The following is a 21,091-nucleotide window of genomic DNA, read 5'->3' as shown; positions in this document are numbered from 1 at the left end:
AGTCCCGGTCGGAGCACACATTTTCAACTGTCCCCGTAGACTTATATCAACGCCTGTATGCAGCTAAGGGTATTCATTTCATTGTAGACCTAACCATGACATTGGCAACGGCCATTGCACGATTCCCGATAACTAACCTTGCATAGTCTGTCGCAGCGAGCAAGAACACCTTCTACTGTTATTACCTGCCGCCCTAACTGTCTCAGAGGTTGTTTTCCTTTTCCGTTTGGCGCTTGCTGTGGCGCTCTTTTCTCTGCTATAAATCCCGAGAGCTCCTCCAGTCTTTTTCGTGCACTTTCTATCACCTCGATGTGCCCTTGTTAGTGTGTAGTCCTACTTAGACAGACAGAAATATCAAAGACCCGCATCCTCTGAACTCCACGATTAAAACTAAAGAACGAAGAGTTGCAGGTTTAAAGAGGTTGAATCCTTTAAAAAGACAAAATAGTCAATGCAGAGCCTGACCGTGCAGGGGACAACGGCCGAGATTAATGGAAGCGGGCCGAGCTTGGAGGTGCGTACAGAGGTGACGTCTACTGGAACCTGCGCCGGAATCTGTGGTGCTAGCGGCCTCGCCTTATATGGTACGTCGGGCCAACTCGTTTGAAGCAGAACGTCACTGGAATGCAGTTGGAGATCCGAGGACGGTGGAGAACGAACTGGAGGGAAATCAGTTGCAAGCAGAAGGGCTGTGGTTCCGCGAAATGTGAATCACTAACAGTCAATTACGGGCATAGCCGAGCGCTGTGAACATAACTCGCCAGGAGAGCATTCAGTCTCTTTTCCGGTGGCGAGAGAATGGCGGCTTCAGGACGTACACATACTGCAAGAGACTACAAGTGTGCTTTAGTGGCTGGCAGTAATTTTGGTCATCGGGTCGAATTCTGAGTTGTGTGACCTGAGGGCAATGTACTGTGGATGCATTGTGCTTTGAGTGTAACGGTTATTGGCATTAATATGTCGCACGCCGCACAGTGGGCCAGGATTCTGAGATCCTGACCAGGATTGCAAAAAATGATTCAAATGGCTCTGAGCACTATGGGACTTTTGAGGTCATCAGTCCGCTAGAACTAAGAACTACATAAACCTAATTAACCTAAAGACATCATACACATCCATGCCCGACGCAGGATTACCGTAGCGGTCGCGTGGATCCATACTGTAGCGCGTAGAACCGCTCGGCCACGCCAGCCGCCCCAGAATTGTAGAACATGCTCCAATACAGCGAAAAATGGATATAATGTGGGGTTTCTGGCCCTTCTAATAAAGATTTTTACGTCAAAATTGATAAATTCAAAACGGCGGATCCGTTACGGCGAAGATATCTGAAAGAAATTAATAAAGTAGACAAAAGATGTTTTCGGTGAACATTCATAATTTTAATGGTAAACCTTATTACAAATCTGCCTCTATTGTAGTCTTTGTTATTAACAATGTATATTAGTAACAAAAATTTAAAGTTTTATACGTTTTCTTATTCTTCTTCCTCCTGTTCTTTTTTATCGACTTCCTCGCCGATTAATCTATCTCTTCATCATCCTGAGAATATGATTCCATGTAATCCTCAGCAGCTGGTACCAAGGGGGCAGCAGATTCCTAAGACGAAGTTTTCATTTTGCTCATAAATCGTTTCCACAAAAAAGAAATTTGTAATAGTAAAATATAATTTAATAAAATTAAATTTATAAAGGGAATGCTTACGAATACGAAATAAAATATTTGTTTCGTATAGAATACGAATACTTTCCATATCTTAAATATACTTAAAATATATTTTTACATTAGAAATCGCTGCTTAATTTGTAACAGCTTATTAGCAATGTTATATAAATAACAACTATATGATTCTGTGTGCATATGTGCTATATTCGTATTTTATTAAATTTTCTATTCTATTTTCTCACTGTAAACAACGCCTTTTTGCAATTATCGCTTAATTTATACCTCAAGGCCGAAGCTGTAGCTAGAAGCTGGACTTTAAAACTGATTCGCGAAGATAACAGTACGTACTTGAGGACGAAATAAAAAATAAGGCGGAATGTGATGGAATCTGAAACATTTTTCGTTTTTCCTTTCGCGTTTTACAATTTTTTGCTTTTATTTGGTTAGAAGTTAATTAACAGAAGCCAATTGTTAATTAATGATTAAATAACGAAATAAGTCTTCATAATTAATTACATACCTACTGGAATAGCTACTGATTTAAAATAATGCTGTCTGATTAAGTTGAACAAAAATGTTTCATCCGAACGAAATTCAACCTTCGGAAGAAGTAGCTGGCCGCTTCTAAGGCTGGCATTCAATAACCCAACATCACTCTAGCCAAACTATTGAAAGAAACTTGTTAACTCCGAACATGTTTTTTATTTATGGACGCTTTTGAGGAATTCTGACCCAATGTGCGGCGGGACTGTGTACACAGTATTTTGTTTCACCTCTTGTACACAAAAAAAAAAAAAAACGTGCAATAGCTGTGCATCAATGCCTGTCGTGAAGTGAGTTCTGTGAAATCTGTTGTGATCATCACACAAGGAACGTAATCAAGATTATATGTTTACATATAAGTAGGGAGATTTATCTAACTGCTACGATTTCATGTAGGCAGTTCTTTTGCCAACAGAAGTGAATTCTATTGTGATAAATGTAATCCTACTTTGAAGTCTGAGGGCGGCAATTGAGATTTTATGGTGTTTTTTGGACAAAGACGCTGAGTGTTGTGTGTTCTACATGGTTTTGTTATTGCTCCCAGTTTTCTGTCCCTGTGGCAGTATTTAATATCACATTGGCTTCCCAGTGTGCTGGAAACAGTTTTAATTGTTTTACGTTTGTTTGGTGCCCAATTTCTCAAGGACTACAGCTGACAAGGTACTTGAGTTCATTCTTGTAAGTTTGCTATTATGTAAATTGTTGAATTTACTTGTGTCTAATAGATGTTTGTTGCTAAAGTAAACTCACACGTGTACAATCCAAAGACCAAACCCCATTCTAGTAAAATCCTACGGTACACTTCGTACTCTGTCTGTCACACACCAGTGACCAATGACTGTGTATCTACCTCATAATTACAAACAATCCGTGCTCTGCGCTCATTGGCAGCACACCGCGTCTTGTACTCGTCCACCGGGGCGCTCGGGGTCATAGTACCAAGTGCAACACCTGAAAATGGGCGTATAAGAGCCAGAAACCGGTCGTGTTCTAAATAAAAGAACCTTGTAACTCTAGTGGTATTTTCAACATCTGGTACCCCATAATTATTCCACACCGACTACGGACGTAGGTTAGTAATGATCCCACAAGTTGCGTTGTATATTTTCGGTAACTAACATTCTCTTTATTTCATTCATGTCTTTTATCTGATAGTGCCCAAGACCCTAATATGGACAGAGTAAGTAACCAGATAAATAAACAAATAAGACCGTAGACAGAGAAAAAAATATTACCCTAAGTTAGTCCTAATTGTAAAAACCACTACTTACTACATAGCTAGGACCCCCTTTCATCTGGTCTGACACACCGTGTTTACTAAATAAGGAACTGGCAAGCAGATTTTCTCATAAATTTTCTCTATTTGCTCAATGCTGAGATGCAAACTACCACAAACTAAATCCATCCGTATGTAATCGGTGACTTTTTTCATTTTATCTTTTCCGCAAATCGTGGAATGGGCTATATTACACACTGATACGATTGTCAACAGCGCACTGTTCCCACCCGATATGCACGCCTCATCTCCCGCACAATGCGATCAACATTTCCAAAGCAACTCCAGATATCTGTGTGGGACACAGGCGTATCGAAATTCCATCGATCACAAGGCGACACCCGAAACCCCACAGCACTCTCAACGAACACGGCTGGCTCGGCTTCATTTACTCTGTGCTAAATACTGCCTGCCGAAATTGTTTAGTGCAAGACAAACCTTCCCGATCCAGGATGGTCTTGAAGTATGATTGTTTAAATAATGAAGTTCGCATGCTCCTGCGGGGTAGCAGAAGTCCTTAGGTAGCAGATAGAATGGGACCATACGTCTTAAAAATATGTTTTCTTATACTCGTATTCTTGATACACTTTTTAATTCAGACTTCGTTGTCTGAACCTTCAATATCAAGTGTAAAAAAGTTTTAGTATTGTATTTGTAAATTATTTTTAACGTAATAAAGTTAAATAAACTTAAGGGGATATTGTAATATTAAAACCATTATTACTACACTTGATATTTTTTATATACTCTCCACAATGTCTATCATACAAGAAGCACAGAAAACTAAAATGAGAATGCTTTTACTGAACTTCTATTCCCACTCGAATACCTGCCCAGTATCTTATCCAGTGCGTAAGCACACCTGATGAAAAAAATTAACCTTTGGATGCATGAGCGGCTGTATTCGAAAAAACGCATGAGAGTGGTCCGTAACACCCATCCCTCGAAACAAATATGGAATGTTGTTATTAAAAGAGATATTATCAAAATTTGAAAGGGTTTGTGATACAGATTAATGATAAAATATTTATTACGATATTGTGGACTTTATTTTAGAATAACATGAAATTCGGTACTGTAAATTAAATTTTAATTTCCCTGAACTGAGTACTAGAATAACATGAAATTCGGTACTGTAAATTAAATTTTAATTTCCCTGAACTGAGTAAACATGAAATTCGGTATTGTAAATTAAATTTTAATTCCCTGAACTGAGTAACTAACTCTCAGTTTCACTGATACACAGCAGAAAATCTGTTAATTAAATGTAATGCATCTCATAAATAAATTTACTGTTTTCATAACAAATAGTTTTTGTACACAATTAAAAAAGGTCCTGGGCTATTATGCCCTGGTCGAATGGATTTCACTTTAAAACCCTACGTTTCGTCCCCATCTGCGGAGACATTTTCAAGGGGGATCGTAGCTTTGTTGACTGTCCGGTTTATACCCTGGCTCGCTATTGAGTCAGTAGCGAACCAGGATGTAAACCATACATGGAACAAAGCTACGATTTCCTTTGAAAGCGGCCTCCGCGGATGGGGACGAAACATCAGGTTTTAAAGTGAAATCCATTCGACTTCGGCGTAATAGCCCGGAATATTTTATTAACTGTGACATTTCCAGCCGTGAAAGTTTACATTTTACAAATAGTTTTTGTGCATTTGCAGAATAATTGACCATTTTTTCTGTCGAATCAATGATGATCTTCCAGTTTCTGCACTGTTCATTTGTTGGCGAGTAACTTTATTCTGGATGTGTGATTTTTCTCTCTACAAGAGAAAGTTTTCCTTCTATCAGCTATGTCTTCCACGTGGGTAGTGATGTTGTTGTGAAATAAGCCTGAGGTATTTATTGATATCCGTAAGACAAAATACCTTATTTTGACATTCATCATTGAATAAAACGTTCTGTCACTTAATTGTTTTTATTTCCTTCTTCAACAGAGGTGATGTGATGCAGTACACTTCCACAATATCACACATTTGTTCTTGTTGAACACACAAATTACAATTGTCAGATTCCATTTCAAACCAGAATGATAATTATAAAGCTTCTCTGGACGTGGAAGACTTATTTTCGAGTAGAATTTCCTATTTGTTTTGTTACGCTACCTCCTACTGGACCAGGTCGACTTTTGATTATAATGTGAACTCACTGGCGGTAGAGATTTACTACCGATCATGACGAAGCGCTTTGCAAACTTTAACGCAAGAGCACAACCTTAAATTATTAGGCCACAGTCTCCAAGCTATGACTTCGTTTCGCCCGTAAATGACAGATACCGGTCCGCAAAATTGCTGGTGTTATTAAAAGATGTAATCTTTTCCAAATTTTACGGCATTTTTCTAGAAGTAAGTTTGGGCAACCAACACAAATGCATCCACCACCAACAATGGCTGACTGCTCCTGCTAATTTTAATAGTTTTGTTTTCAGTGATCAATTTCAATTTCTATTTCATATCTAATTACTGTCGCACATTCAGTAATCTAGCGGGAGGAGACGCGTCACATTTAATAAAGATGATTCAAAATTCCGGTCACTTTCCTAACTTCAGATGATACAGGTAGTATGGTACCCTAATTCTAAGCAAAGAATAAAATTTACTTACATAGCTATTCTGTTCATAAAACAAAACTTACGTTCATCTGCAAGTACTGGCATTGGCAATGCGGAGTACACTTACTTTCAAAAGATTATTCGGTTGTAGCTTTTACAATAATTGTGATATCTAATTCTTCGTTTCTGTGGCCATAGTCTCCGTACTTGCTTTATAATGCTTGAGGGTAGTTTTGTTCTGTAGTTTCAACTACAAAAATGCGTGATTTTTTTCACCAGACGCGTTTCGCTTTATTGAGATAAAGCATCGTCAGTGGTCTGTAATTAAGTTATTTACATTTTGATTTGATTTTAGATCGAAAAACAGTTCGTTAAGAATAAGTTGATTTGTACTTACGGTGATTTTCGGTTGATTTCTCGCTTACATCAGGAAATATTGTCTGCTAACACATCGTTGTTTTTCTGCATTAGACACTGATAATTTTCGTCTGAGTTTTAGATGTCTGGCAGCACTGTGCATTTTTTATGTTTTTCATAACAAGGAGTATAATCGTGCCCCATTGATAATTGTTATCAGAAATCTGCTTACTTTAACGCACCATTCAGATAAAAGATAAACTATAGGAAAGACAGTTAGCTTGCTGTGGGGTCTTAAAGACCCCTGTCATTCATTAGACTTGTAGAATTACAAAATTCAAAACATAAGATAATTAATTTGAGTTAAAACAAATAGCGCTTTTCTGAAGAAACTGAATTGTATTTCCTATCATTACAAAGGACATAAACTGCAATAAACAAATTTTAATACAATTTATTCTGAAAATTTTGCCAGGTCTTAAACATCCTTGTTACGCATCCAAGGGTTACTAACCCTCAAGAGGCACCACACTAACGTCGTGCAATACAACCTCTGCCGTTGATGATGAAGTCATTTCGGTGGGGAAGAGATCCACAAGTTTCTTCAGGTATACCGTATCCAGGTGCTGATGACAATCACTGATAATTAGATCCAGTAGAGCTAACAAATTGCGAGGATCTTGGTGACTATACTTCAACCGCTGTTCCAAATACTGTCAAAATTGTCTACTAGACTTTGTAAAACTTGGGACGTATTCATAAATCTCCGTGAACATGACTGATGTCATCTTTCAAGACTGGAGTTTCCACACAATCTTCATCAGTACAGGATTAAGCCAGAATGGGGACCTTAGCAAAATTTAAGGAGTGAATTTTGGTTTGCTATAGGACTCAGAATTCAGGATATAAAATCAAAGATATTTTACCACAAAAATTCTAGATTTAATTTGGGCAAATTTAGAAATAATACTAGTCAAATCAATCTCTCTAAGCAAACCACATTCTGTGTTAATAAATGTGAGGTCGTTTGGGCGTTCTTGTCCCTGGATGCTCCGTAATACATTTTTAATGCCCTTTAATGTTGAAACAGAACGTTACACACTACAGCTGGTGAGCTTCAAAAACAAGTACATGGGAGAGACAACTGTATTTCATTTTCCATTGCTGTTCCATGGTCTCGTGCTTTATGCTGTCTTGAACAGCTCAGCAAACTGCACCAGTTTGTCACCTAGGCTGCCTTCCAAATCACCTGCCTTAGCACTGGAGATATTTTGAGTTTTTTTTAAGATCTGCAGTTAAAAACTTGAATTGCTGAATTGTTCCAAATCCACTAGTTGATTGATGGTACACTTCCATGTTTTTAGCTAGTGCAAATAGCAAATTATCGGTTACAACAGTAAAAACCTGAATTTCAAGTTGTTATCCAGGTGTTTGACTTTCCCCACCTTCATTGAGTGCATTAAAGAGATTACAGGGCCCACTTCTGATTCAGTGTCATGCCACTTAATGTTCTTAGGGAAGACGATCTTAACGACCTGACTTCACACATCATGACGAAATGGTGGAAAGTAGTTAACGCTCTAGCTTGTGTGCACTAGTGAAGGAATAGTAGTAACCATTACCTGCATTCAAAGGAATGCGGTGCCGATTTAAACGACTGCAGTAAAAGCGTATGGCGACTGAGGGTCGAGGGAAGCGAGTTTTTTCTGTGAAACCTGTGTGAAAACATTTCCTGACTGCAAAGTTGAACGGTCTCGTTATGCAGACACGCTTGCATGGTGCTGGTCGGTCACCGGTCGCGTCCAGTTAACTGACTAGCACCGAGGAGACGCCGCTGCAATGGTCAAAGGATTGAAGACCAGCAGTAAAGCAGAGAATGGGCCCTTGTTAGGCAGGTAGCCGATGAGACGACTGTGAGCGTTCTGCGAATTGCTGTGGGATGGGTCATTGACGCCCAGACATCCAGACTCTATTACAGAAACATGTTTGTGAAGGCACAAGGCTTTTAGCGAGTTATGGCAATTCTTTGGAAACTTCGAAATGGACACAACAGGGGAGATAACAATCTTTTAATGGGGGGCTGTGGTTCCATCATGGTCATGTTGTTAGCAAAAGGCATGGTGAAGACACGTGGAAAGGAGGCTGCGAAGCTGAGTCTTTTTTTCCTTTTCTCCCAATTAACTTTAAAGTCTCTGATTGGTCATATCTGTGTATATAGAGCAAGGGGTGCTCTCCCGTCTTCGAATGCGGCGCTCCAGCTCGTGATTTGCTTGTGCTAAAGTGGGAGTAGTCTAAGATGTAAATGTGTAAATGTGCTTTGTCACCGAACAGGCGAGGAAAGCGGAGAGAAAGATAAGAAGTCACTCTTGTACTGACGCTTCACGAATAAAGAACTACAGGTCTCTACTTAAACGGTGAGACTTGTGTCCTTTGCTAGTGTGCCAGTCACCTTCTGAACCATCAGAGGTACGGCTTCTAGCATCACGCACACAACGAGTGATGTGTGGGTGTACTTATTTAGTCGGCCGCCTACACATTTTATATATTCCGTCACGCATAGTCGTGGGATGGAGCCAAATTGGTTTGGCAGACCAGCAAACGGGTCCACCTGCACACAGGAATCCACCAGGGTTTCAGAGGCACATAGGGAGGTACCTGCATTCCGAATTAGCCGAACGCGAGACCGCATACTTGCATTTTTCAGGCGCGCGTCCATAATAACAGATTGCTGCCGTTCATGACTTCAGTCGCCGAACGAATTGGACGTCCTGTAAGAAAAGTAAATACACCGTAGAAGTACGAAACTTTTCCTCTAGAATTTACAGCACAAGAGGGAGGCCTGGGATATAACTGTTACCAAAACTTTCTCCAATATGTCACGGAAATTATAAATACTGATTCCGTGACGGGCGTGAGAAACATTCAGAGACGACAAGCCTGAGAAAAAATATATATAAATTAAAATAATGATCACTGTCAAAAGATGGAAATTACGTATTCACGGAATTATGGGGTTATCACCTATTAATGTCGTGAGGCACGGTACGTCAAACCATTGAAGCGCGTACCGACATCACTGTTGTAATGTAACTGACAGATCAACGTGACTCTTGCGTAAAAAAAATGTTCGTAATGAATGAAAGGAAATGATCGGCAACTCTGTCTCAGGGTGGTTCTGCTTAGCGATATTGAATTGGTAACGATAGAACACAATCCTCCCTTTACGGCCTCTGAAAAGAAGATGTAAATACCCATACAATGTTATGGTTATTATCAAGGAATAACGTGAGTTATGATACTGTAATTAAATTGCACTTACACCTTTCGAAAAAACATCTTACATTTTATCCACAGTTACTGTACACAGAAACATGTGTTTACTCTGCAACAGTAAGGAACAAAAAGGGCTGCCACACAACAACTAGCTTCGATAGATGACAGCCAAATATTTCGTTTCCGTTTCGTCTCTTTAGTAAAAGACTTTAACTAAACTTTCTTATTATGAGTTTAATTATGAAACGTATTATACACAGAAATACAAGAACAAGAATTCATCACATATCATTAATATGTTTCTGTTGGATTATTTACGGTACATCTCACACTTTAGATGGTCATGAAGTTACATGGGACAATTCATATATGTATGTCATGGGTACTATATGTTATGCTATAAGGAAAAGTAGACTTACAAAAATAAATATAGTGTCCATTCATAACTGTCTCATTGATAATCAGAGAATCCTATTTTAATTATTACAGCTATCTCAGACGATAGTAGGGAATTTCCATAAGTTCTGTGGTGTTGTTAATTTACGACACATAGTGTATGGTATAAACAGCACTAACTTTTACAAGTGAGCTAAAATTGTTACTGTTCATAGGACACCACTGTCTTTTCATTGGACGATAGGTGGAATACCATTCACATCTAACTTGAAAAATTTCTTTTTTACACGCAGGTGCGGGAACCCATAAAGTGTGCATGGTAGGTAGAACGCTATTTACGTCTAATCCGTAACAGAAGTGTGGGGGCCCATAAAGTGTGCATTGCAGGTAGAATACCATTCACTTGTAACTTCATTAAGTTATTACTCCCCTGTGCTGGAAGCCTAAAAGAGTGCGTTGTAAGTACAATATCATCCGCGTCTAACTTGACAACTTCTTTTACACACAAGTGTGGGGCCCGTAATGTGTAGGACAGTAAAATTTGCTAATGCTTGATGCATGGCTGATTTGGCAACGACATTCATCATGAACCTGAAGAATAAATGGCAAAAAGAGAAACAGCTGGTTACCGACAATGTTGAAATAAACATCGTGGTTCATGTTCACGACATTCTCAGTGTGTGGGTACGAAAAACACCAAAACATCAAAGAATCACCTCCGGCCTCAACTACACCGTTCACACTATGTTTAAATGCCTCACTGCCTCGTTGGTGCACTCGACGAAATATTGTGAGTCGTCGGACTACACTACCTCTCTCGAGCCCAATGCCTGTGTTTTTTTAACCCAGTGGTGCAGCTTTCTGGGTCGCTGTAAGCAAACTGCTTTTGTGAAGTATGAAGTTCGCCCGGAAGCTGGTTGAGATTCCTGTTGGATTAAAAGACAATTGTCACTAACAAGGAGTGGCACTTGTCTCTGGTTCCTGTTGTGTAGGATGTAATCCGAACACTGTTCTTATACCGTACTACGTGGCTGCGAGTGGTATCCCATTCCTTATAGACAGGCCGGACATTCACGTTAATACACCAACAAATCGGACAACTTCATTCAGGGTGTGGTCATGGGCGCGTCCAAACGCGCTAGCTAGCTCTCTTCTTCCATTCGGTAACGTTTCATTGTCGATCCATCTACTGTGCTGGTTCCATACAGCAGACTGGTACTTCACTGCCATCACTTAGGTCAGCTGTGGATGGTCACATGACCGCTGGCACTACATCTACAGTGTCCATAACACTGCAAAGCGAACATTGTGCTCTTTTAAGTGGATGAGCTGAAGTACCTACTATGACTGCCACAAACGTTCCTACACACTTGTATTCTTCTGATTTCTTCTGTTGCCAAAGTGCCAATACATGTCGCAACGTCTGTTATCAACCTACGGATGGTAGGTGGCAGCACCAGCAGTGGAGGGTATATAAAGCGTGTCGGTAGGTCGGGGGATAATAGTGCAGTCGCCATCTTAATGCGGAAACATAGCGACTGAAATGACGTCCAAAAGGACACGATTATTGCTTTCAGGCCAAGGGTGGAAGTATATCCGAAGTGGATAGGTTTGTAGACTATTCGTGTGTATGGAGAAACAGCATTATCCAAAACCGGCGCCGATGCAGCTGTGGTGCACCAAGAGCAATAGTTGACAGGTGTGAACGACGATTGCGAAGAAGTGTATGGGCAAATAGACGTGCAACTGCGGAACAACTCGCCACCCAGATGATCCAAGGAGCTACCAGCAGTGTCTCCTCAACGACCATTCTGTGAACCTTGCTGCGTTTGAACCTCCGCAGCAGCCACGTGGTGCATGAACTCGAGCTGACTGCTGTTCATTGCCGATGAAGACTCGAATTTCCATGCCAATGCTGCAACTGGACGTCCACTAAATGGCGACAGGTGGCCTTTCAAGATGAATCGCGTTTTATGCTCCTTCGCAAAGATTGCCGTTGTCGCGTACGGCGTGAAATTTCTGAAAGCAAACACCCTACAATAAACATTGGAAAGGTCCAGGCCCGTACAGTGAGCGTTATGGTCTGGGGAATGATTTTATGGCTTTCCCTGAGCGATCTCATCATTCTAGAAGGCACGATGGATCAACACAAGTATGCGTGTATCCTTCGGGATCATGCCCCACCTCTACAAGGAGTTTGTTTCTTCTCGTCACTATGGCATCTACCAGCAGGACAATGCAACGTATCTCTCAATTCACGCGCTTGGTTCGAAGAGAACCAGGATGAGTTTAGTGTAATTCCCCGACCATCAAACTCTCCGTATTTAAGCCACGTCGACCAAGTTGTTCACGCCACGATCCTCAACCGAGAAACCTAAAGCAGCTGGCCACGGTAATGGAGTCAGCATGGCTCCACATATCTCACAGTGCCTTCCATAACCTCACTGACGCTATTCCTGCACGTCTCTAAGCGATCTGCCTTTTGACTGGTGACTGGACAACGTATTTCGCACTGTGGTCAACAATAGGATAAAAATACTTACAAAGAACTAACAAGCTACTTTAAAATTTCGTGTATCTTCTACTAAGACTATCAACGTTAGTTTACAGTTACTTCTAACATTACAATGTAATCCAGAGTGAATGCTCAATACATGATTAAGCCATTTCTCCTCCGTACCCGTCATTCCAGAGGCGCTAGTCAAGCTAGATGTGCAGGAGAACTTCGGTATTCCTGCCTTTCCCGGAACATTTTTGTTCTTCTTCCTTTAATCGACGAACTGAGGTGTTTCTCCTGTTACCCATGGCTTCTTCGCAGCTACCTTCTTTTGTACCTATGTTTTTCTGTCAACTTCTGTGATGGCCCTTTTTAAGGAGCCCTTTCCTCTTCAACTGTACTGCCTGCTGAGCTATTCCTTATTGCTGTATCTATAGCCTTAGAGAACGTCAAGCGTTTTTCGTCATTCCTTAGTACTTCCGTATCCCACTTCTTTGCGAACTGATTCTTCCTGACTAATGTCTTAAACTTCAGGCTACTCTTCATCACTACTATCTTGTGATCTGAGTCTGTATCGGCTCCTGGGTACGCTTTACAATTCAGTGTATGATTTCGGAATCTCTGTCTGACCATGATGTAATCTAACTGAAACTTTCCGCATCATCCGGCCTTTTCCAAATACACATCTATCTCCTCTATCGTTTCTTGTCCCAAGCCCATACTCTCCTGTAACGTCTTTTCTGCTCCTTCCCCTATAAATGCATTCCAGTCCCCCATGACTATTAGATTTTCATCTCCCATTAAGTACTGAATTACCCTTTCAATATCATCGTATGCTTTATCTCCTTATCTTCTGCTTTCGACGTCGGCATGTATACCTGATTTATCGTTGTCTGTGTTCGTTTACTATAGATTCTGATAAGAACAATCCTATCACTGCATTGGCACAGTAGCACACTCTCTGCCCTACTTTCCTGTTCATAACGAATCCTACTCTTGTTATACCATTTTCTGCTGCTGTTGATGTAATATCATCTCATCTGACCAGAAATCCTTGTCTTCTTTCCATTTCACTTCACTGGCCCCTACTATATCCACCTTGGGCCTTTGCATTTTCCGTTTCACATTTTCTAGTTTCTCTGTCACTTTCAAGCTTCTGACATTCCACGCCCCGTCTCGTAAAACGTTCTGTATTGTTGGTTATTCAATCTTTTTCTCATGGTCAGCTCCCCCTCGGCAGTCCCCTCCCGAAGATCCAAATGGGGGACCATTCCGGAATCTTTTGCCAATGGGTCATCATAACACTTTTTCTGTTACAGGGCACATGTCCTGTGGATACACGTTATGTGTCTTTAATGCAATGGTTTCTATTGCCTTCTGCATCCTCATGCTGTTGTTCACTGCTAATTCTTCCGACTTTAGGGGCAGTTTCCCTCCTCAGGGGCAAGAGAGTGCCCTGAGCCTCTGTCCTGTCCTCCGTTCTCTTTGCCAAGGTGGTTGGCAGAATGAGGCTGACATCTTATGCCGGAAGTCTTCGACGGCCATTGCTTATTATTAATCAAAACTTAAGTGATGGCGGGTTTAGTAGCTAGGACCGATGACGTTTTGATTACCAACTAAAGACGCTACCCTTTTCGTGAATTCTGTGGACAGTAGTGTTGGCGAAAATCAACTGCTTTTCCATAGCCCTGACTCTTAATGGTTTTGTATGGGAAGAGACGCAGGTCTCCAACAATAATTTTTCGCAGTGCCTCCAGACCGATTCCTACCTGCTTTGCAGCTTGTCTGATTCATTTCCTGGGGATCGTTTGCAACATACTGCGTGTCTCCTCGCAGTTTTCGGGCGTTTCCACCATTTGTGGAGACCGACATTCCCATCACTGTCATCACGAACACAACCCGTTCTATTAAACTTGTGGATCAAATTTTTGATTGTGAGCACACTTGGACCGGTTGTCTTAAGCTTGAACTCGGTCATAAACTTCCACTGAGCCGCAGATGGGCTGTTATTGCTCGCATAATAGGCCTTCACAAGTGCTATACGCTCAGGCACGTCGTTCTGTGACAATTTCAAGTGAAATGGCTGCCAAGAACAAGGAGCGTGCGCGTGCGCTTGAACATATTAATTCCCGTCATTCATCGGGGCCAACCGTGCAGTTTCAAAGTCCTAATGCAAACAATTCAGAAGTTAGTTCGGCTTTATTTCACATAGTTCAATAATTGTCACCCTGGAGATACTCCGCAACCCACCGTGCGATGCATGGCGGAGGGTAACCTGCACCACTATTAGTCATATCCTTTCCTGTTTCACTCGCAAACAGAATGAGCGGGAAACGCCTGTCTCTATGCCTTCGTATGAGCCCTAATTTCTTGTATCTTATCTTCGTGGTCCTTACAAATGGTTCAAATGGTTCTGAGCACTATGGGACATAACATCTGAGGTCATCAGTCCCCTAGAACTTAGAACTACTTAAACCTAACTAACCTAAGGACATCACACACATCCATGCCCGAGGCAGGATTCAAACCTGCGACCGGAGCGGTCGCGCGGTTCCGGACTGAAGCGCCTAGAACCGCTCGGCCACAACGGCCGGCAGTGGTCCTTACACGCATTGTGTATGGGCGGCAGTAGAATCATTCGGCAGTCAGCTTCAAATGCCGGTTCCTTACATTTTCTCAACAGTGTTTCTCGAAAAGATCGTCGTATTTCCTCCAGGAATTCCCATTTGAGTTTCCGAAGCATTTACGTAACACTTACGTGTTGTTCAAACCTACTGGTAACAAATCGAGTAGCCCCCTTCTGAACTGCTTCAATGTCTTCCTTCAACCCGATCTGGTATGGGTCCCAAACACTCGAACAGTACTCAAGAATAGGTCGCACCAGTGCCCTATTTGCCGTCTCCCTTACTGGTGAACCACTCTCTCCTAAAATTCTCCAAGACCAAAGTCGACCATTCGTCTTCCCTACCACAGTTCACATGCTCGTTCCATCTTATATCGCTTTGCAACCTTACCCCCCAGATATTTAAACAAATTGACTGTGTCAAGCAGGACACTAGTAATACCGTATCCGAACACACAGGTTTGATCTTCCTACTCATCCGCATTAACTTACATTTTTCCGCATTTAACTCTTGCTGCATTTATCACACCAACTGGAAATTTTGTCTAAGTCTTCTTGTATCTTCCTGCAGTCACTAATCTTGGTGACTGCAGTCACCAAGGCATTACTAGCAAATAACCACTGATTGCTGCCCACCCTGTCCGCAAAATCATTTCTGTATATAAAGAACAACAGCGGTCCTGTCACACTTCCCTGGGGCACACCTGACGATACCCTTGTCCCCCGTGAACATTCGCCATTGAGGACAACATACTAGATTCTAAGAAGTCTTAGAACCACTCGAATTTCTGTGAGCTTTTTCCATACGCTCGTATCTTCGTTAACAGTCTGCAATGGGGAACCGTGTCAGAATCTTCTGGGCGCTTCACAGTGTAATTTTACATAAAAAGATACCTGTTTGTTACATTGTGCAAATAACACTGAGAAACATTCTGCCTGCAAACCATGCACTAGAGCAACAAGGAAGACGGGAGTCTGGGAGCGACGGTGGGTGAGGGAAGAGGGGGGCGGGTGGACGTAAGTGTTACGAGAAATACTTCCATCCAGAATCATTAAATGGCATGAGAATAATAGCTGTAGATGTAATACCCCGAAGTTGAGATTACTACGTACAAGTTCGCAGTTTTCATCCCCGAGGTAGCGTCCATCTTATGTTATCTTCCCCTTATAGCTGCCAGGACTGGGAAGAGTGTGACTGAGAACGTGGATGTCAGGATGTCAGGACTTCTTTCATCTCCGAGTATCATCTTCCGAGGATATATGGAGCGGGCTCATGAATAAACTCCTTATTTGTCCTCGTTCCTCCGAACTCACTTCTTCATCAAACACAGCTTTAATTCCTTCGCTGATATTTTTGTCTTCAGCAGCAACTATTTAAGCACATTAGCAGAAACTATCAGCCTGTCTTTTTTGTTATAATTCTTTTAACTGGTTTGGTGCACTCCGCCATAGATGTCAGTGGCTTAATCGCACAGCAGCACTTGCACACACTGTCAGTTATTTGATGGATACACTCCAATCTCTGCCTTCCCTACATTTTTCTTTGCCCTCTGCAGCTCCCTCAAGTACAATGGACGTTATTACGTTATTCCTTTATGCCTTAACACATGTCCCATCATTCTGTCTGTCCTCCTTGTAAATGATTTCCATATTTCCAATCCTCGCCGATTTTGGGAGAACCTGCTCATATCTTATCTGATCAGTCCTCTTCAATGTCAACATCCCTCTATTTCACCACATCTCAAACGCTTCGATTATTTTCTTTCCCGGTTTTACCACAGTTTGTCATTTACTTCCATTTAATGCTACGCTTCAAACATACATTCTCTGGAAGTTCTTCTTAAAATTTACTGCTATGTTTGATACCAGCAGACTTATTTTTGCAAGGACTGCTCTCTTTAATTGTGCTAGTCTTCTTCTTATGTCCTGTTTGCTTCGTCCAACATGCGTAAGTTTGCTCCAAGGTAGCATAATTTCTTCATTTTGGCAGAATTTCTTCATTTCGTCTGCTTTGTGAGCCTCCAGTTTGCCATTAAGTTTATCGCTAACCTCATTAGACTGTTAATTCTATTCAGTAGGTCCAGCAATTCTCCCCCCACTGTCAATGAGGACCGGAATGTCATCAACAAATTTTGTAACTGATATCCTTTGCCCACAAATTTTAATCCGACTTCTGAACCGATGTTATATTTCCGTCATGTAAAGATTGAACAGCAGGAGCAAAATCCTGCAACCTTTGGCCTTACACTTTCATTTTCCCCTCTCGGTATTCGCACGTGTTATGTATAAATCGTCTTTCTCTATGGTTAACAGCTATTTTTTCTGAGAATTTTGAGCGTTTAGCTCCATTTTACATTGTGAACTCTAGGTCGACAAATCCTGTGCAGGTGCCTTGATTTTTACAGTCTTGCTTCCACTATCAATCGCAACATAAGAACTGCCTCTCTTCGGCGTTTACCTTTTGTAATTCCAAGATGATCCTCTGCTAAGAGATTCTAAATTTAATTTTCACGCTGTCTACGTACTAACTATTCCATTTATTCCATTAGTACACACTATCTGTTCTAGTTGCAGTCTGCAGCAATCAGTCATATTTATTTGCTCTCAACGACACAGACGATCACTTACAAGGTTCCAGTAACAATGGAGAAAATTCATAGTTCTAAATCCCTATTTTCCGTCCAGTTCTCCGCTTCTCTTCCTCAAATTTTATAGAATATCAATACAGTCCCAATTCTTTCAGCTAATCCGTCCCTCAACTCTTCTTTAGACTAGGACATAAATTGGGGCACCGTTTTATTTCTACGAACTAGGATTGTTTCACTGATATAAAACTGTATTGTCAGTCCTAATATCTTCTCTGGCTTTAAAGAATGTGCAGCAGAGAAGCTGACTTTTTTGCGAGGAACTTATTCTCATTACTAAATTAAACAGGTGTATGAAGATCTAACAGTTCAGTAACTATGTGAAGATCAGAACTGTCCCTCTAACTACTTTAAATCGCTCACCATTGCTTGGCCTGATAACCTGAAAATATAAGCCGTGAGTGCTCAGCACGGAGGCTAGGACGCCCTTGCTAGCCTTTAAACTTAATCAAGGCAGCGCGGAGTATATGTGTCGCTATCGAATTTCTCCACCCTCGGGCCTTGAGACAAAACCGCAGCACTGGGATCTGCTGTCGTGTGGTTTACGCAGCTGACGTTCCGGTTTATATTACTCGGATTATCGTGTTTCAGACATTGGGTCGATCAGTTGTTTCTAAGATATTGAACTGGACCGTCTCACCACTGTTTTAAATAAAATCTAACAAGCAGAAAGTATTTATATTTTGATCATGACAATACAAAAATTGCATTTTGTGTTGCTAGTTTATTGTACGTTTCTAGAGTATTACGTTCAGTAGTTATCTTAAGGTGTAGATTTTCCTGGTTTTTATTACTGTTCCTTTGAGCTTTGCTACTTTTACTGTTAGTTTGTTTGGTTCACGTATAGGTAATTTTGCCGTGTCACTTACTACCTTTGTTGAAGCTATCGTTGTTTTACAGATTTATTGTAAAGACATGTCTGCTTTTTGTATTTGAGACCTTTACTTAGTAAACCTATTTCCTCGTTCGTGAAATCTGTACTGGTGTCTCAAGCAAAAAAGGGAAAGTTGAATGGTGAATGGAGTATATTGAGGATGTATTTGTGTTTAAATGTTACTGTGCTCCCTAAGTATTTTTATGACGTACCAGTACTTGTCAACCACTGTTCATCGTGTGTACGGGTCGTCTGTGTAGAACGGCTCAAACACGTCGTATTAGGTTTAGATGCTCCGAGGTGGACGGAGGAACTGTGGCAGTACAAACTAATTAGTGTCACACGCACATATACACTTCATTCTGCTGCGATACTTAACTAAAATTATACAGCAACTCTTTGAATGTGTTTGCGGACAGATACAACTGAGCAGTGGCGCGCCAAGACGTGCGTCACTGAATACCAAGTCAACAAGACTATGTCCGTCCTGGGCGCCGTACTGTCAATCATCGTAGTAAACACTTGTTCCTATGCGAAGTCTGTAGGTCACTCCACTAGTAGATTAAGTCTCGCGGGCTGTACTCCACTACGAGCTGTAGCTACGAAATGCAACCTTGGAACTCTTTACTAGAACTGTCACACACGAGCGCCAAACGTGACCCGTCAGTTGCTGCCTGAGGCAGCGGTGCGTAGGTTGTTGATTGGACAGCGCTTGTGGTTGCTGGCGAACTTCAAAGCACCTACCGCGGCGCCATTCGGAAACTGTCTCAGCATGCTAGCCCCCGTAGCGTCCGTTGTCGAGGACACACCAGATGAGTAGTCCAAGATTTCTTATTCTTAAACGATCATCTCACCAAAGATATGGAAGCTATTTGTAAAATGGTTGTTCATTGTTAGCCTCCCAATTACAGAATTCTGTTGCTTCTGGCTTTTCTTCTTATATTGATATCTTTTTTTTTTCATACAAAAACTTACTGTTCCTTTTTATGTCAAAGATACCTCTCGATTAGAGAAGCTTGAGTATATCTCAAAGTATAAAAACTAGTAACATCTGTGAATAGTACTGGCCCCATTATCGACGAATGGTATATTACACTGTCCAGTCACATTAATGTGTCTACCTGCCAAAATCACATTTCAACAAATCATAAGATGTACGTATATTTTTGAATGTGATGAATTGTGTAAAGTAGTGTATTTTAGAAACATGTTATTCCGTACTGAAATGCATAAAGCGCAGGAAAACTTGAAGTGAACACTACTGGTACGAGAGAGGACCGAAAGTTGTTTGGAGAGTAGCGATCTTGTGTCTCATGAATGGTGATCATAATACAGGAACGTTATATTGAAAGACAGATATTTTGATTTGTGACCACTATGGTAACAAACATAGCTGGTGTTGGTTCTAATTTCAACGAGGATAGCTATCTGTATGAATGACTACAGTCAAATGCGAGTTATATATTTAGTTCAGTAAAAATACGTTCATGGCCCTATCAGATGCTGTTCAGAGATTATTTTGTAACTTCACAACAGTTAAAGTGCGTTAAATACTTAAAATCGTAAACTCGGTCCACAGTTGCTGGCCAGTCGATCGGTACCGCGCGGCTACCATGTCGTCCTCCGCCAGTGGCATCATTGGATGCAATATGGAGGGGAGTGTTGTCAGCACATTCCTCTCCCGACCGCTGTCAGTTTTCGTGACGTCGAGCCGCTACTGTTCCGTCAAGTAACTCCTAGCCGGCGTCACAAGACTCAGTGCCCCCTTTCCAGTCCTCCCACCAAGGAAAAATCGCTGGCAGTACCGGAAATCGAACCGGGGTCCTCTGCCTGGCAGTCTGCTCCTGACAAAGCCTCCTACGGAGGCAGCCTCAAAAGTTCCTTTTTATGTCTTTGGAGAATGCTTTATGTGAAACCACACATACACTTTGCAGATACAATTGTATCTTTCTTTTACCAGTCGCGCGTAACCAGCATGGGACTCTGTGTTACGTAGATTTCCTGGCTGACATTCAGATGCACCTGAAAGTCATGTACAGCAATAGTAAGCGGCGTAATAATCTAGGAACTGCGAAAATAATAAAACAGATGTATTTAAAACAAGTGAGTGTTACTGTCCACGAAGGGTGAAGCAAGGAACTGCAACGAACGGAAAGAAAACATAATAACTTAATTTATTCCTATCAGATCTGAGAGAAGACAAAAGAAGTTCAGACCGGACTCAGCCGTTACAGGCTATCTTCAGATCGCCATTGTCTGGTCGCAGTGTAATGCATCCATTCGCCGAAGCAGCTCATGATCGGATACGTCTTCTCGTAGATCTGACTGAAATTAGTAACCAGTTGTTAAGTGTTCCTGTATTTTCGTACACAATGTATCTGACCC

General features: G+C 41.3%; 1 protein-coding gene across 1 annotated transcript in view; it reads left to right on the top strand.

Moving 5' to 3' along the window:
- The first annotated feature begins 451 nt into the window (after nucleotides 1-451).
- The window catches only part of LOC124616482 (alpha-tocopherol transfer protein-like), a 139,011-nt gene continuing 118,371 nt past the window's right edge, over nucleotides 452-21,091 (top strand). Inside the window, exon 1 of the mRNA XM_047144792.1 lies at nucleotides 452-584. Coding sequence (XP_047000748.1) covers nucleotides 452-584 — 133 coding nt within the window. The remainder of the gene's footprint in view (nucleotides 585-21,091) is intronic.

This window comes from Schistocerca americana, chromosome 5 (genome assembly GCF_021461395.2).
Source record: "Schistocerca americana isolate TAMUIC-IGC-003095 chromosome 5, iqSchAmer2.1, whole genome shotgun sequence".
Lineage (NCBI taxonomy): Eukaryota > Metazoa > Arthropoda > Insecta > Orthoptera > Acrididae > Schistocerca > Schistocerca americana.
This window is presented reverse-complemented; position numbering and strand designations above follow the sequence as displayed.